This window comes from Nycticebus coucang, chromosome 2 (genome assembly GCF_027406575.1).
Source record: "Nycticebus coucang isolate mNycCou1 chromosome 2, mNycCou1.pri, whole genome shotgun sequence".
Lineage (NCBI taxonomy): Eukaryota > Metazoa > Chordata > Mammalia > Primates > Lorisidae > Nycticebus > Nycticebus coucang.
The window spans coordinates 167588063-167605877 of record NC_069781.1 but is presented as its reverse complement, the minus strand read 5'-3'; the positions used below and the strand labels follow the sequence as shown (position 1 = coordinate 167605877).

The following is a 17815-nucleotide window of genomic DNA, read 5'->3' as shown; positions in this document are numbered from 1 at the left end:
AGCCCAAGAGTTTGAGGTTGCTGTGAGCTATGATGCCAAGGCACTGTACCGAGGGTGACAAAGTGAAACTCTGTCTCACAAAAAATAAATAAATAAAAACATAAACCCTGCTTTGAGGTTCAGAGAATTCTAGGATTTTTGAATTTACCTCATCACTCTATTGGCGAGAAGGTACCTACGTGAAGAGAAAGGTTTTAATCAATCTTTTGGTTTTCTTTTGCAGAAGTGGACTGTAGAAGAAAGTGAGTGGATCAAGGCTGGAGTGCAGAAATACGGGGAAGGAAACTGGGCTGTCATTTCTAAAAATTACCCATTTGTTAACCGAACAGCTGTGATGATTAAGGATCGCTGGCGGACCATGAGAAAACTTGGCATAAACTGAAACAGGCTTTCATTTCCACAGAATTCACAGGAGCATGGTTCCTAATAATAGCTCCTGATAGTTTGCTGTTTCTTTCAGAAGCTGGGCTGGGATGAGAATTTGGGCAACCTCCTTCCACGTGGGGGAGGTTCCACTTCCATTTCATCATGATTTTCGTTGGAGATCATGGAGCTAAGAAGCAAAGCCAAGTTCACCCATGTACTTGGCAGAGATGACAGGCACACAGCTTGTACAGTGCCAGAATATCATTAGTGTTGCCCTTCTTTAGTGGTTTGCTTAAATTTAAATCCCCGATAACCTATAGAACCTTCTCCTAGAAAATGGTGGAGTCTATTAGGAGCCACTTATGACTCTATGACCTGTTAAAACCGGCGACATGAACATTGTTTGGAGTGAACTTGTTCCACGTAAGGTTTTGGACTTGTGATGCAAATGCAAAGGAACTCTGTTCTGAGCCCGTGGTGATGGGAGACCAGTCCTCGTGGAGATTCCCTTTCAAAACAGCTTAGCCAGTTATGACGACCCTAGATCTGACTGCCTCGGCATTTGCTCTTAATATCTGCCGGGCTATGTAGGCAGGTTTGTCCTCCACTTCTCATGTGGTTGAACCAGTATGTATTTTGGTAAAACGTTGACTGTAGATAAGCTTAGCACTCTCACCCCCTGCCTCTTTTCCCAATTCCTTTCCTTCTGCTGGAATTTTAAAGCTTAAAAAAAAATCTTGATTGAATATAAATGCCTAATGCCATTCTTTGTGAAGTGGTTGCTTCCACCTGATTTCCCTGATCGTGCTGTATTAGTGTCTTGCACTGGAATTCAACATTCCCTTCTCCTTTTGTACTGTGTTGTGCTTGCTGTCTCTCTTGGACATCCTTGAAGACTGTCTTTTTAGCAAACAATTTCAGTAAGGTGTTTTCTGTAATCTTTTTTTAAAATAATGAGAACTAATTATTGTCCATACTTGTAGCATTCTTCATTAAAGTCTTGCTTCTCTCAAATGTAAATAGCTGTTTAATTGCAGCACATGTATCCCTAGATGGAGGTACCAAAAGGTTGAACAAACTTTGTTGAACTATTTGATCAAAAAGCTGATGTCGGGCAGTGCCTGTGGCTCAGCAGAGTAGGGCACTGGCCCCATATGCCGGAGGTGGGGGGTTCAAACCCAGCCCTGGATAAAAATGGCAAAAAAAAAAAAAAAAACAACTGATGTCATGGGTGGTGGCTGTGGCTCAAAGGGGTAGGGCGCTGGCCCCATATGCCAGAGGTGGCGGATTCAAACCCAGCCCCGGCCAAAACTGCAAAAAAAAAAAAGCTGATGTCAGCTCAGCGCCTGTAGGTCAGTGGTTAGGGCACTGACCACATACACTGGGGTTGGCAGATTTGAAACCAGCCCGGGCCTGCTACACAACAAAGACAACTGCAACAAAAAATAGCCAGGCAAGCCTGCTTGATACTTTCATAGTGACCTACCTACTTTCTGATTGCAGGCAGGCATGGTCTCTTTCCAAGCCAGACGCTTTTCTCCCCACAACTCAACATTATTAGTTTAGATTTTTTGTTGTAGGTTGAAGGGTGAAACTGTGATGCATTTTTAGAAGTACCTCAGTGTTTCTCAAACTTGAGAAGTGCTAAGTCAGCTGAGCGATGTGGCTCATGCCTATAAGAAGTGCTCTGGGAGGCTGAGGCGGGTGGATTACCTCAGGTCAGGAGTTCGAGACCAGACTTGAGCAAGAGAGAGACCCCCATCTCTCTTGTAGCTAGGCAATGTGGCTGCACCTGTATTCCCAGCTACTCAGGAAGGTGAGGCAAGAGGATTTTTTTTTTTCTTTCTTTCTTTTTTTTTTTGCAGTTTTTGGCCAGGGCTGGGTTTGAACCCGCCACCTCCGGCATACGGGGCCAGTGCCCTACTCCTTTGAGCCACAGGCACCACCTGTCAAGAGGATCTCTTGAGCCCAGGAGAGCTTTGAGGTTGCTGTGTACTAACACCATGGCACTCTACTGAGGGTGACAAAATAAGACTCTGCCTCAAAAAAAAAGAAATGCTAAGTTAATTTTTCACGTAACTTTAAGATTTTTTGTGTGTGTGTGTGGTTTTTGGCTGGGGCTGGGTTTGAACCCGCCACCTTGGCACATGGGACCGGCGCCCTACTCCTTGAGCCACAGGTACCACCCTTCACGTAACTTTAGTGTTGACCTGCCACATTACTAAAATGTGTACAAACCTAAATCTATGCTTACAGCTTCTGTAGAACTGTAAGACCACAAAGTGATGATTGCTTTGCTGAATCATAACTTGAGTAGTGTTAGGAGTGTGGCAGTGGTGGAAGTCGATGAGGGAGGCCTGTGCCACATATACTAAGAGTTGGTCCCAGCCTCTTCTACTCTCCCTTGAGCTTGACTGCTGCAGAGCAGTTGTCCTTCCAGAGCACTGTGATGTCGTCTGGCCTTAGCTAGAACTGAACCACATTTATAAACTCTTATTTTCTGCTTTATTAGCTTGTGAGGCTTGGAGCCAATGTGATGAATTCTGAAAAATTCTTGGCTACAAGTTGCTAATGCTGTTTTGTTTTTTAAGATTATGGCTACAATAAAAATGTTTAGACATTGTCATAACTCAGAGACTGCCAGTTTCAGAAACATAGTCTTGGTGGTGAAGAGCATGAGCCCCCATCAGGGCTAGTGGGACTGTGAACCGGTCACCTGACTCTCTTCAATGTCAATATCCTTATTTCTGAGACGGAAGCTCACAGCACCTCCTTCCAGGTAAAAATAGATATGAAATAAGATGCAGGTAAGTCTCTCAGCTCAGTGCCTGCCATGAAGTCAGTGGGAGTTGAAGTCATGAATAAAAGAAGATTGAAGGTTTGAACAACACAATAGTCTTTGAGTGGGTTTTAGGTAGGACATTTTCTGCTTGTGAGTGCTGGAGAAGTCATGGATAAAAGAAGAAAGAGTGAATATTATTGAATAGAATAGTCTCTAAGTGGGTTTGGATTACTTCAGATCAGCAGTTCTCAACTTGAGAAGCTGAGGTCGTGACGCACAGGAACTGTATTAAAGGGTCACAGCATTAGGAGGGGTGAGAACCACTGCTTTAGATGGATGGATCAGGAGGAAGGTAGCAGAAGAGGTCTGTGGGCAGAGGGTTTCACCACTATGTTGTCACTCATCCCTTGCAGCTAGTGCACACACATGCTGTGCTTTGCTGAGTTGTAGCATTGGGCAGGGAGAAGTCCGCTGAAGCAGGTATAGCCTGATTTGTTTTTTTTTGCCTGATTTGTTCTATAGGAACACTATCTCCTAACAATTTGCCATGAATAAGAGGAACATCAGCCCAGCCAACTTTATGGTTGTAAATAAACTTAACCCAATTTTTTATTGTAAAGAAGTAAGAACTGAAAACTGACAGCCCACAGGACAGATGACAGTCTCTTCTGAATAGTAGATCCTACCCAGCACCCATGAAGTAGGTTTGGAAAGTCATTGAGCTTTTGAGGGGAACGCAAAACCTCTTTCTATGAGCCAAACATGGGCATATCTTGGCAGTTCTATTACTGAATGTCTATGCATGGCCCTAAAGTTGGCCTAACTGTGACTCGTGGTGTTAATGATTACCCTGGTGGTTGTCTCAACTACTGGGTTCCACTGGGCTGCAGGCAGTTCACCTGCAGAGGCATCTCCAGAAAACAGCATGTTCCCTTTGCTCCTTGGGGCTGGGCTGGTGCTTCTGAATCTAGTGACTTCTGCTAGGAGCCAAAAGACAGAACCCCTAAGTGGCTCTGGGGACCAGCCACTGTTCCGTGGAGCTGATCGACATGACTTTGCCATCATGATCCCTCCAGGAGGCACAGAATGTTTTTGGCAATTTGCCCACCAGACTGGATACTTCTATTTCAGTTATGAGGTATGTGGGCTTCTCTGGCCATAGTTGGGGCTTTTTTCTTTTTCTTTCTGTCCTGTAAAGTGCATCTGGTTTTAAAGGGTTAGAGGAAAATGCTCAGATGAATAATCACCAACGGAAGTTCAAACATATGGTGTTCCAGAAGTGTGGTTAGGCTGGGCGCGGTGGCTCATTCCTGTAATCCCAGCACTCTGGGAGGCTAAGGTGGGTGGCTTGTCTGAGGTCATGAGTTCGAGAGCAGCCTGAGCCAGAGCAAGACCTCATATCTAAAGAATAGCTGGCATTGTGGTGGGTACCTGTAATCACAGCTACTTGGGAGGCTGAGGCAAGAGAATGGCTTCAGCCCAAGAGTATGAAGTTGCAGTAAGCTGTGATGCCACAGCACTCTAACCAAGGGTGACAAAAGTAAGACTGTCTCCAAAAAAGAAAAAGAAGTGTTGTCAGAGCCATGGGACAAACAGGGCGCCTCTTTCTGGAAAGGTAATCATCGTGTTTACTTGCATTTGGGGATAAGAAGTAAGGGAATACATTCTTAAAATACTAAAATGACATGGATAGGGTACTTTGGAAATTGATTCAGAGATTTCAGAGAAAGCTGCTTCAGTTTATAGGTGTGGGGGAGCAACATCTGCTCTCCTACCTTTAAGGGTAATTCCAGCAAATTGGAAATCACTAGTTCAAGTTTTCTCTATTGGCCAATCCTGGTTTTATAGTAAGGAAGGTCACCTGTTCATACGGCAAGTTCTTTCACCCAGACACTACACTGTTCCAGGATGGCCAGCTGGGTATTAAAGTTAGAGGCCATTCATTCCTTTTGTTGTTTATCTTAGGAACATGTTAACTTGCCTATTTTTGTTTACATAGTAATAGACTATGTTGATTTTACTCCACTAAACTGTAACTTAAAATTTATTTTAAATTAGCTTATCAGAACTTTTTCTTATCTCTGACTTTATATTAGAACAGTAGGTTCTAGCCAGCTCACTGTAACCCGGGCTTATCAAGATCCAGCTTGGGAACAAGTGCCTGCTTCTGAGGGTGAATGCCCAAATCTGGGACACCTCCAGGAAACTCAACCACCAAGGAAGTTCAGCCAAGAACTCCAGCCAGCATCACACATTTCAACTGATCCACACCAGCTGTGGGTTCTGAACAAAACCTATCTTCTTTATCTGCAGGGTGCTGTTAGTATTTTAGGCAATTCTTTGTTCCCGCTATATGACACTGCAGATGTTTAACATCACTGTGTCCCCTCTCCAACACCATCAGTGTGACAACTAAGAACTGCATTCAGTTCCAAATCCCAGAAGGTTAGTTAGACAGTACCTACCCAGATTGAGAACTGTACTAGTGACCGTGGGGTGTCACCACTCAGCTGGTATCTTAGTGATGTAGTAGGGTCTTTGCTTCTTTGATGTGTCTTGACAGGTTCAGCGGACACTGGGGATGTCACATGACCGGCATGTTGCTGCCACTGCATATACCCCACAGGGTTTCCTCATAGACACCTCCCGGGATGTTCGGGGCCAGATTAACTTCTCTACCCAAGAGACAGGTCTGTTTTTATCACTCCAGCTATTGTAATATATCATAAGTTTCTATGAAATAGGGAAAATAATGCGGAAGTACATACAGGTGGTGGAACAGCAGGAAAATTAATTCAGCCTTTAACACTAAAACTACAGTGTTCCTAGAGACTGCTGATGTCCAAGGATGTCAAAGTCAGTCCCCTGGCAGTTTGGCAGGTCTGTAGGTGACAATAGTGACTCTAGTTTTCAGCAGCTCACTTACATCTCATCATCTCCAACTGATCAGATTCCGGGAAAGTGACCAAAACAGAGAAACCCACTTATAATACAGAATTCCAATTAATGAAGGAAGCATTTCTTACCAGACATCAGAACACTTAAGTCAGTTGCTAAAAGCAGATTCAGAACAAAAGATATCCACAACAAAGCATTTTGGCAGCCAAAATAGTCCTACAGCCAAATCAAGCCTGTCCCACTTTGGACAGCACAAGTCTGTCTTAACTGCCCTCCTTATCACCCAGGTATGCTATAAAAGACAGACTCCTCAACAGGCATCAGATAATCCTGTGCCTGTCAATCATTTGGACTTTGGAAAACTGCCACACCTTTCTAATCCCACCATCTACTTTTCCACCTCCCTGAACCCTCACATACAAAGGGAGGCCATGCCAAGTTGAGAACCAACTCTAGTCAACAGATACATATGTACCCCCAAACCATCAGTTATCATACAGAACACCTTGTAGGCAATTACTGCATCAGGATGGTTTCTTTCATTCACAGTGAATGCATCAAATTCTCTCCTAGTTTCAAGTTCAGGATGGTATCTCCAGCTATAAAGGTATACAAGGAGCCAGCAAACACAATGCTCTTCACTTCAACTCAATCCATTCAGCAGGAGTTTCTTAATATGACATGTGGTGGGTGGTGCCTGTGGCTCAGTGGGTAGGGCACCAGCCCCATATACCGAGAGTGGTGGGTTCAAACCGGCCCCAGCCAAACTGCAACAAAAAAATAGCTAGGCATTGTGGCAGGCGCCTGTAGTCCCAGCTACTTGGGAGGCAAGAGAATCGCCTAAGCCCAAGAACTGGAGGTTGCTGTGAACTGTGATGCCACAACACTCTAGGTTGACAAAGGGTGACAAAGTTAGACTCTGTCTCTTAAAAAAAAAAATGTCATGTGGTTAGAAAAGAGGGAAAAAATACTGTTTTCTACCAGTATGGAAAAAAGTTACTAAAATTTAAGAAAATAACATTTTAAGTAATTTTTTTTTTTTTTTGAGACAGAGTCTCACTTTGTCATCTTTGGTAGAGTGCTGTGCCATCATAGCTCACAGCAACCTCAAACTCCTGGGCTTAAGTGATTCTCTTGCCTCAGCCTTCCAAATAGCTGGGACTATAGGTGCCCGCCACAATGCCCAGCTATTTTAGAGATGGGTTCTTGCTGTAGCTCAGGCTAGTCCTGAACTTGTGAGCTCAGGCAGTCCACCTGCCTTGGCCTCCCAAGTGCTGGGATTACAGGCATGAGCCACCGCATCTGGCAGTAATTTTTTTTTTTAGACAGAGTCTCACTTTCACCTTTGGTAGAGTGCCTTGGCCTCATAGCTCTTAGCGACCTCAAACTCCTGGGCTCAAGTGATCCTCTTGCCTCAGCTTCCTGAGTAGCTGGGACTACCGGTGCTCACAATGCCCACCTAGATTTTTTCTTTTTTTTTCTATTTTTAGTAGAGCCAGGGGTCTTGCTCTGGCTCAGGCTGGTCTTGAACTCCTCAGCTCCAGCAATCTACCCACCTCAGCCTCCCAGAGTGCTAAGATTACAAGCATGAGCTACCGCACCATTTTAAGTAATATTAAAAATAAGTTTCATATAAGATCAGTATCCACCATGTCAAAAATGGGATCTTTGTTCTGCCTAAGAAGCTGGTGTAGTAGAAATTCTAAAACTGGAGAGCAGTATCTCTGGAGCAGTGCTTTTCAACCTTTTATATCTCCCAGCACACTTCAACCTGGACTTAAACTTCTGCAACACACTTACATTATGTTGATCAAAAAAGAGTTAAAAAGGAAAGAAAAGAATATACTAACTGTACTTTGAACTTCTTTCAAAAATAATTTACGATCTTTAAAAATTTTTGCAGCACACCTAAGATCCTCTCATGACACACTGGTTGAAAATCAGTGCTCTTATGCCTGTAGTCCCAGCTACTCAGGAGGCTGAGGCAAGAGGATCACTTGAGCCTAAGAGTTTGAGGTTGCTGTGAGCTATGATGCCACAGCACTCTACCAAGGTTGACAAAGTGAGACTCTGTCTCAAAAAAACAAAAAATCCTTTAGCTCTGGAGTCTGAGACCAGCTTGAGCAAAAGCAGAGACCCCATCTCTAAAAAATAGCCAGGTGTTGTGGCAGGTGCCTATAGTCCCAGCTACTTGGGAGGCTGAGGCAAGAGGATCACCTGAGCCCCAGCGTGTAAGATTGCTGTGAGCTATAACATCACCGTACTCTACCGAGGGTGACGAAATGAGACTCTGTCTCAAAACAAAACAAAACGAAAAAAAAATCACTACTCTAGGGAAACCTTAATAAAGGGTGGGAAACCAGAGACTTGCTAATGACCTAGGAATTTCCTACAGGTTTTTATCAGCTTTGTCTAAACAATCAGCAAAATCACTTTGGTTCTGTGCAAGTGTACCTCAACTTTGGAGTCTTCTATGAGGGGCTGGAGATGGACCACAAACAGAATGAAAGAAAAAAACTGAATGATACTTTGGATGCAATTGAGGTAAGGGTATGTTTTGTGGGTAAAAACATCTGTAAGGGTATGTTTTGTGGGTAAAAACATCTGTAAGGGTATGTTTTGTGGGTAAAAACGTCTGTAAAAACTGGTTTTAAATTTGGAGAGAAGATTAAAATTATGGGAATAGGGCGGTGCCTGTGGCTCAAAGGGGTAGGGCACCAGCCCCATATGCTGGAGGTGGCAGGTTCAAATCCAGCCCCAGCCAAAAACTGCAAAAAAAAAAAAAAATTATGGGAATAATTCCATTTCAGTGGGGGTTCACTTTGGTAGAAACCAAACAGGGAAGAGGATTTGAATATTTTTATTTTCCTTTTCGATTTCAATCTTTTTTTTTTTTTTTTTTTTGTGGTTTTTGGCCGGGGCTGGGTTTGAACCCGCCACCTCCAGCATATGGGACTGGTGCCCAACTCCTTGAGCCACAGGCGCCGCCCCGATTTCAATCTTTTAATAAATTTTCATGACTAGGCATTCTTGATATTTCTCACTTAGTTTATTCCAGGGTTGGCAAAATACAGCCCACAAGCCAAATCTGGCCCATTGCTTTTTTTCTTTTGTTTTTGAGACAGATTATCATTCTATTGACCTTGGTCATAGCTCATAGCTGCAGCACCATGCCCAGCTAAGTTTTTTTTCTACTTTTAGTAGAGACAGGGTCTCACTCTTGCTCAGGCTGGTGTCAAACTGAGCCCAAGGAATCCACCCGCTTCAGCCACCCAGAGGGTTAGGATTATAAGTGTGAGCCACAGCACCCAGCCCACCTCTTAATTGATATATATCTTACACTATTTTTTTTTTTTTTGGCAGTTTTTGGCCGAGGCTGGGTTTGAACCTGCCACCTCTGGCATATGGGGCCGGCGCCCTACCCCTTTGAGCCACAGGTGCCGCCCTGTCTTACACCATTTTAAAGAGGACAGTTCAGTGGTTTTTAGTACAAAGTTGTGTAACCATCACCAGCATCTTATTCCATTACAGCTTCAACATCCTCCCCAAATCCCTGTACCTCTTATTCACCATTCCCCTATGACCTACACCTCCCTCCGGCCTGGTAATCACTATTCTACTTTCTGTCTCTATAGACTTGCCTGTTCTGTACATTTCAGGATGGTACATTTCACATAAATGGAATCATACAGTAGGTGGCCTTTTATGTGTAGCTTCTTTTACTTAGCATGTTTTCAAAGTTCATCCATATTGTAGTATACACATCAGTACTTTACATGGTACACTTTTATTTATTCATTTATTTATTTATTATAGAGACAGTCTCACTTCATCACCCTCAGTAAAGTGCTTTGGCGTCACAGTTCACAGCAACCTCCAACTCCTGGGCTTAGGCGATTCTCTTGCCTCAGCCTCCTGAGTAGCTGGGACTATAGGCGCCCACCACAACACCCAGCTATTTTTTGGTTGCAATTTGGCTGGGGTTGGATTTGAACCCACTATCCTCAAAATATGGGTCCAGCACCCTACCCACTGAAGCACAGGCACCACCCTACACTTTTAATTGTACATTTTTTAAAAATTGTATTTACTTAGAAACATTCAGAATGTGAACAAAACAGCTGCAATGTATTCAGTTAACAGAACAACAATTATTTCATATAAGCTGCATCAGAGATAACTGAAGATTAAAAAACTACCATCCTCATATATAATTAATTTGTGCTGTGCACCAAGAACCTGCTTTAAATGCCAATTTACAACCCCCATACTGTACCAGGCAAGGTTAGTGGCTATTGAAAATACCACCAGGGGCGGCACCTATGGCTCAGTGAGTAGGGCACCGGCCCCATATGCCGAGGGTGGCGGGTTCAAACCCAGCCCCAGGCAAACTGCGACAAAAAAATAGCCGGGCGTTGTGGCGGGCGCCTGTAGTCCCAGCTGCTCGGGAGGCTGAGGCAAGAGAATCGCGTAAGCCCAAGAGTTAGAGGTTGCTGTGAGCTGTGTGATGCCACGGCACTCTACCCGAGGGCGGTACAGTGAGACTCTGTCTCTACAAAAAAAAAAAAAAAAGAAAGAAAATACCACCAGGACAGAGCTATCTAAAGAAACATTTGGTAGTGTGTTAACTATACAAAAAAAGACACTGTACAGGGTGGTGCCTATGGCTCAAGGAGTAGGGCTCCAGCCCCATATACTCAAGGAGGTGGTGGGTTCAAGCCCGGCCTGGGCCAAAACTGCAAAAAAAAAGAAAAGACACTGTACAGTTTGAAAACAAATCTTACACAGCCTTACATTTCAATTTTTTCTTTAAAAGGAGTGAGTTGTGTACCGGGGGGTTAAATGCTTTATAGACAAGAAAAAAAAACTGCACTAGAACCAATGTATTCATTATCTTCTTCATCTTCATCTTCCTCCTCTTCCTTCTTTTTCTTGCTTTTTTCAGCCTTGACGACTCCCTTTTTCGCTGCATCAGGCTTTCCTTTAGCTCGGTATGCAGCAATATCCTTTTCGTATTTTTCCTTCAGCTTTGCAGCCTTCTTTTCATCAGGCCGCTTGTCATCTGCAGTAGTGTTATTCCACGTCTCCCCCAGCTTCTTTGCAACATCACCAATGGATAGGCCGGGATGTTCTCCTGTGATTTGGGGGCGATACTCAGAACAGAACAAGAAAAAGGCTGAAGGAGGCCTCTTGGGTGCATTGTGATCTGAACTTCTTTTTTGTTTCCCCTTTAGGAGGGATATAGGTTTTCATTTCTCTTTCATAACGGGCCTTGTCCGCCTTTGCCGTATCTTCACATTTTCCTTTCTCTTTAGCAGACATGGTCTTCTAACTCTCTGAGCACTTCTTAGAAAACTCTGAGAAGTTGACTGAAGCATCTGGGTGCTTCTTCTTGGGCTCCTCCCGACAAGTTTGCACAAAGAATGCATATGATGACATTTTGCCTCTCAGCCTCTTAGGATCGCCTTTGCTCATGTTTAGTTATTTTTCCTTAGCGAGGCACAGAGTCGTCCAGTGCCCGTCCAGCTCTCACTTGCCCCTGTGCTGTCTCTATGGAGCTCAATGTACTGCAATGGCTGTGTAAATTGTACATTTTGTACACTTGAAAATGATATATAGGTCAGGCGTGGTGGCTCAAGCCTGTAATCCTAGTACTCAAGGGAGGCTGAGGTGGAAGGCTCACTTGAGGCCAGGAGGAGTTCAAGATGAGCCTGGGAAACACAAGACCCTCATCTCTACAAAAAATTTAAAAAATAGTCTATGCAGCCAGGCATTGTGTTGGGCGCCTATAGTCCCAGCTACTTGAGAGGCTGAGGCAAGAGAATGGCTTGAGCCCAAGAGTTTGATGTTGCTGTGAGCTATGATGCCACGGCACTCTACCAGGGGCAACAAAGTAAGACTCTATCTCAAAAAAAAAAAAAGTGTATGGCATATAAATTGTTTATCAGTTTTAAAAGTATATAATTCCTTTTATGTACTTTATTCTTTTTATTGCTGAATAATATTGTATCATATGGATATACATTTTATTTACCCATTCCTTGGTTGATGGACGTTTGGGTTGTTTCCACCTTTTGGCTACCTGCTGTGAACATTTGTGTACAAGTTGTGTTAACATGTTTTCATTTCTGTATCCCTAGAAGTGGCTGTCACTGTTCTCCACAGTGGCTAAATCATGTTAAACTCTTTCTAGCAGCATATAAGGATTCTAATTTTTCCATATCCTTGCCAACACTTGTTACTTTTTTGATAGCTAGCCTAGAGGTTGTGAAGTGATGTCTTGTGGTTTCGAGTGGCATTTCCCTAACAATAATGTCAAGGATCTGTTCCTGTGCATATAAGCCATCTGTATATCTTCTTTGCAGAAATGTCTGTTCATATCCTTTGCCCATTTTTAAATCGGGTTGTCTTTTTTATTGTTGAGTTATAGTAGTTATTTACATATTCTGGATACAAGTCCTTTGTCAGACATATAATTTAAAGATATTTTAGCCTAATTTGTGGGATGTCTTTTCACATTTTTTCTTTTTCTTTTTTTTGAGACAGTCTTATTCTGTTGCTTTGGGTAGAGTGCCAAGAGCAGAACCTCAGAGCTCACAGCAACCTCAAATTCCTGGGTTCAAGCAGTCCTTTTGCCTGAGCCTCCCAAGTAGCTGGAAGTACAGGCGCCTGCCACAATGCTGGGCTATTTTTTAAAGACAGGGCCTTGCTCTTGCTCCACTGGCTGGTCTTGAACTCCTAAGCTCAAGCAATGCACCCACGTCGGCCTCTTAGAGTGCTAGGATTACAGGCGTGAGCCACCATAGCAGACTTTTCACTTTCTTGATCGTCTCCTTGATGCATAAAAGCTCACCACCCATTTCTGTATAAGGAAGTTTTATTTGCAGATGGTCTGACAAATTTGCAAACTCATTGCAGAAAAAGTATTATGTACTTAATTGCTGAATATAACTATAGTCATCTTCAAAGTACTCCCCTTGGGAAGCTGACAATTAAGTTTGCAAATTGCCACCATGCAAATATGCTGGCAGCACTGTACAAACAACTCAATAAGGTTTGAAAACCTTGGTATATCAGTGTCTCAGGAATATTTGTGGCACTATGTGGTGATGTCTTCCTGAATGATGTTCCTTATTGTTACGTGTTTTTTTTTTTTTTTGTAGAGACAGAGTCTCACTTTACCGCCCTCGGTAGAGTGCTGTGGCGTCACACGGCTCACAGCAACCTCAAACTCTTGGGCTTAAGTGACTCTTTCCTCAGCCTCCCAAGCAGCTGGGACTACAGGCGCCTGCCACAACACCTGGCTATTTTTTTGTTGCAGTTTGGCCAGGGCCGGGTTTGAACCCGCCACCCTCAGTATATGGGGCTGGCGCCCTACTCACTGAGCCACAGGCGCTGCCCACGTGCTTTTTTTTTTTTTTTGAACAGTAATAGAATTTTATTTAAGGTATAACTGGCTAGCTCTGAAAAACTGCTCAGAAGTGCCAAACAATAGTATGTACCAAGAGTTGGCTCTGAGTGAGAGTGGCTTTTTACACTCACCATTATTGGCTGAAGCTATTTTTAATTTTGTAACTTCTCAGCCACATTAAAAACACAAACACATCTAGGATGGCCTAATCTAAGACAACTTTAGGGAAGACAGCATGACAAACTCTATATAAAAAAAAATTCTGTGACTAAAGTACAGCAGCAAAAGGAAAAGAATTTTAATTAAAAAAAATTTTTTTGACACAGTCTCATTACATCACCCTCAGTAGAGTGCTGTGGCATCACAGCTCACAGCAACCTCAAACTCCTGGGCTTAAGCGATTTTCTTGCCTCAGCCTCCCAAGTAGCTGAGACCACAGGCACCTGCCAAAACGCCAGCTATGTTGCATGTTTTTGTGTGCAATGACAGCTCGACATTCATTCCAGAAAGAGTTCCAAAATTGCTTTGAAGGGTGGACTAGACACTGGCATCTGTGCATAGCTTCCCAAGCAGACTACTTTGAAGTGACCATAGTGAGAATCAGCAATGAGATATGCAGCACTTTTCTTAGAGTGAGTTCACAAACTTAACTGTTAGACCTTGTGTTGTCTATGTGTGTTTTTGTGCTGCAATGACAGAGTTCAGTACTGGCAAGAGACAGTATGGCTTCTTGTCTTCTAACATATACAGAGAGTATAAGAAATCATGTGCTAAGGCCAGGCTCCGTGGCTCACACCAGTAATCCTAGCCCTCTGAGAGGCCAAGGTGAGTGATCACCTGAGCTTGTGACTTCTGAGACCAGCCTGAGTGACAGTGACTTCTGAGACCAGCCTGAGCGACAGTGAAACCTCATTTCTAAAAATAGCCAGGTGTTGTGGTGGGCACCTATAGTCCCAGCTACTTGGGAGTCTGAGGCAAGAGAATTATTTGAGCCCAGGAATTTGAGGTTGCTGTAAGCCAGGGGTCCTCAAACTACAGCCCGCAGGCCACATGAGGCGGTGTGATTGTATTTGTTCCTGTTTTTTTTTACTTCAAAATAAGGTATGTGCAGTGTGCATAGGAATTTGTTCATAGTTGTTTTTTTTAACTATATAGTCCAGCCTTCCAACGGTCTGAGGGACAGTGAATTGGCCCCCTGTTTAAAAAGTTTGAGGATGCCTGCTGTAAGCTGTGATGCCATAGCACTCTACAGAGAGCAACAAAGTGAGACTCTGTCTAAAAAAAAAAAAGTGCTGCATACATGTCTAAATCTAGTGCTATAGTTGGAGAACTAAAATTTTTCAGTGTAAAAATTAAAAAAAAAAAAAGAGTTGGCCAGATGTAGTGGCTCATACCTATAATCTGAGCACTCTGGGAGGCTGACACAGGTGGATTGCTTGAACTGTTTTCAGACCAGCCTGAGCAAAAGTGAGACCCTACGTCTACTAAAAATAGAAAAATGAGCCTGGTCTTCTGACAGGCCCCCATAGTCCCAGCTACTCAGGAGGCTGAGGTCTGAGTTTCACTTGGACCCCAGGAGTTTAAGGTTGCTCTGACCTATGAAACCATGGCACTCTATCCAGGCAACAAAGTGAGGCTCTGTCTCAAAAAAAAAAAAAAGCGGGGCGCAGTGGCTCACACCTGTATGTAACCTTAGCACTCTGGCAGGCTGAGGTGGGTGGATTGCTTGAGCTCAGCAATTAAAGACGGGCCTGAGCCAGAGCAAGACCTCTAAAAAATAGCCAGGCATTGTGGCAGGTGCCCTGTAATACCAGCTACTTGGGAGGCTGAGGCAAGAGGATCACTTAAGCCAAAGAGTTTGAGGTTGCTGTGAGCTTTGATGCCATAGCACTCTACCAACAGTGACAAGGTGAGCTCTGTCTCAAAAAACAAATAAACAAAACTAGAAAAAGTTCCATCCTAGTACCAATGAGAGGGTTAAAAAAAAGAAACAATAAAAAAGAAAAAAACACTAATGGGCAGACCATTTTTCAAATACAGTAACAGTACTCATCAACTGTATTATGTATCTTCAAATGTTATGAGTAAATTATTCAATTTACAGATAACTTGGGTGGTGCTGGTGAGCATGCAATTGAGGCTGCACGGTGGAAGGAGAAAAAAAAATCTATTTTCTCTCCCACAGCAGAGTACACGAAAGGTGCAGAACAATATCTTTCACATGTGGCGCTACTACAACTTTGCCCGGATGAGAAAAATGGCTGACTTTTTTCTTCTCCAGTCAAATTATAACTATGTGAACTGGTGGTCAACAGCCCAAAGCCTTGTAATTATTCTTTCTGGGATCCTGCAGCTGTATTTCTTGAAGCGTCTTTTCAGTGATCCAACAACTACAGACACAAAGAAGCCAAGGTGCTAAGCAAGGTGCATGACAGCTCCCTGGCTCTTGTCTTCTCTGCAGAAACTTAGTCAAAATTATGGTCAAATTGGCTTTGTAAAGTCCTGGGGGAAAAAAAATCTCCCTTGTTAATATTTTAGTTTATTGAACTCCTGTATGAAGAAAATAGCAATAAATAACAAAAAATGTTTGGGAGCTGGCTATTTAAGGTACATATTAAATTCTAATATCAAAATACTGTTCATCTGGCTTGGTGCCTGTAGCTCAGCGGCTAGGGTGTCAGCCATGTGCACCAGAACTGGTGGGTTCGAATCCAGCCCAGGCCTGCCAAACAGTGACAACTACAGCCCTCTCCACCCGCCCAAAATAGCCAGGCGTTGTGGTGGGCACCTGTAGTCCCAGCTACTTAGGAGAATCGCTTAAGCCCAAGCTTAAGCATTTGAGGTTTCTGTGAGCTGTGACACCATGGCACTCTACCTAGGGCGACACAGTGAAGACTGTCTCAAAAAATAAAAATAAAAAAGGAAAAAAAATACTGTTCATCATGTAACAGGCCCTTAACATTCATAGAATCTACTTAGGTATTAAAAGAAAATCTTAGAAGGGAGAAGAGTTAAAAAAGATGGACCAAAATGAAGTTTGCTTGTACATAAAAGCAGGAGTTGGTAGAGTGCCTTTTTGTAGTTGAAAATATTTTCTTTTTAGAGATGTCACCTTTAGAGTAAAAAATTAGCAATGTATTTATTAGAAACTTTTCTTGAACAGTTTTTGTCTATAAAACATTACTGATTTAAAAAATATTTTTACAATGCTAAAATAATTTTAGGAAACTTGGGAAAGGAAGCAGCAGCTAAATTTTTATTTCAGGGTCTCTGATTAGGACTTTTAATGTAGTCCAGTCAAATTATTTTTGATAAAATCAAAGTGAAGAAAAAACATTTTAGCCTGGGGTCATCCCATCCAAGAAAAGGAAGATTGAGAAAACAACTTGTAAAAAACAAGATTACATAAGCAAATTATACTCATAAAAGCCAATACTTAGTAACAGAAATACATACTATATCCAATATAAAAATAACTCCTATCATTTTGTAACACGTATCATTTCCCAGCCACTATGCTTGATGCTTCACAAATCATGATTTCCAATTCTAAGAACTATTTTTAGGTAGATGGATAAAGCTGTATTTTTAATTGTTTTTTAAAACAGAAAAAGAAAATAAAGGTTATTAAAGCTCGATGACTTATCCAAGCCCATACACTGGTAAGGTGGCAGAACTGGGGTCTGAACCCATTTTCCTTCCACATCACATAGCATTTAATGTACAGAATACCTGGATGAGCCAGGAATGGTGTCTCAAGCCTGTAATCATCGCACTCTGGAAGGCCAAGGAGGAACGATCCCTTGAGCTCAGGAGTTAGAGACCAGCCTGAGCAAGAGCCAGACCCATCTCTACTAAAAATATAAAAAACAGTGAGGCTTTATGATGGGGGCCTATAGTCCCAGCTACTCGGAAGGCTGAGGCAAGAGGATCACTTGAGCCCAAGAGTTTGAAGTTGTTGTAAGCTGTGGCGCCACAGCACTCAACCCCAAGGTGACTGAGACTCTGCCTCAAAAAAAAAAGGCGGGGGGTTGGGGGGATGAATTGGCCAGGCATGGTGGCTCACGCCTGTAATTCCAGCACTTGGGAAGCTGAGATAGGTGGAATGCTTCAGCTCAGGAGTTCGACACCAGCCTGAGCGAGAGTGAAACCCCCATCTCTAAAAAAAAAAATAGCTGGGGACTGCGCCTGTGGCTCAACAGAGTAGGGCACCGGCCCCACATGTCGGAGGTGGCAGGTTCAAATCCAGCCCTGGCCAAAACTGCAAAAAAAAAACAAAAAAACAAAGCTGGGTGTTGTGGCAGGTGCCTGTAGTCCCAGCTACTTGGGAGGCTGAGGCAAGAGAATTGCTTAAGCCC

At 43.1% G+C, this 17815-nt stretch overlaps 2 protein-coding genes and 1 pseudogene across 8 annotated transcripts in view; 2 read left to right on the top strand and 1 right to left on the bottom strand.

Annotated features, from left to right (window-relative positions):
• TERF2 (telomeric repeat binding factor 2) overlaps positions 1–1380 on the top strand; it is a 37548-nt gene extending 36168 nt beyond the window's left edge. For all 4 annotated transcript variants that reach the window (XM_053605076.1, XM_053605086.1, XM_053605066.1 and 1 more), the window contains one exon: positions 224–1380. In XM_053605076.1, the coding sequence (XP_053461051.1) occupies positions 224–382 (159 nt within the window). In that variant the 3' untranslated portion in view covers positions 383–1380. The remainder of the gene's footprint in view (positions 1–223) is intronic.
• A 276-nt stretch (positions 1381–1656) lies between these two features.
• On the top strand, positions 1657–17656 carry TMED6 (transmembrane p24 trafficking protein 6). Of its 3 annotated transcripts, XM_053605359.1 has the most exons (5): positions 1666–3848; positions 4039–4286; positions 5712–5838; positions 8442–8590; positions 15643–17656. In XM_053605359.1, exons 2-5 carry the CDS (start codon positions 4074–4076, stop codon positions 15874–15876), a joined length of 723 nt encoding a protein of 240 aa, XP_053461334.1. In that variant the 5' UTR covers positions 1666–3848; positions 4039–4073; the 3' UTR covers positions 15877–17656. The 3 variants fall into 3 exon arrangements, with proteins under 3 accessions (XP_053461329.1, XP_053461334.1, XP_053461319.1); XM_053605354.1 differs by having other exon boundaries at positions 1657–4286; positions 15646–17656; XM_053605344.1 differs by having other exon boundaries at positions 1666–4286.
• LOC128596048 (high mobility group protein B1-like) lies at positions 10468–11940 on the bottom strand (annotated as a pseudogene). The gene has a single exon (XR_008383053.1). The product of XR_008383053.1 is annotated as a high mobility group protein B1-like (transcript).
• Positions 17657–17815: the final 159 nt, after the last annotated feature.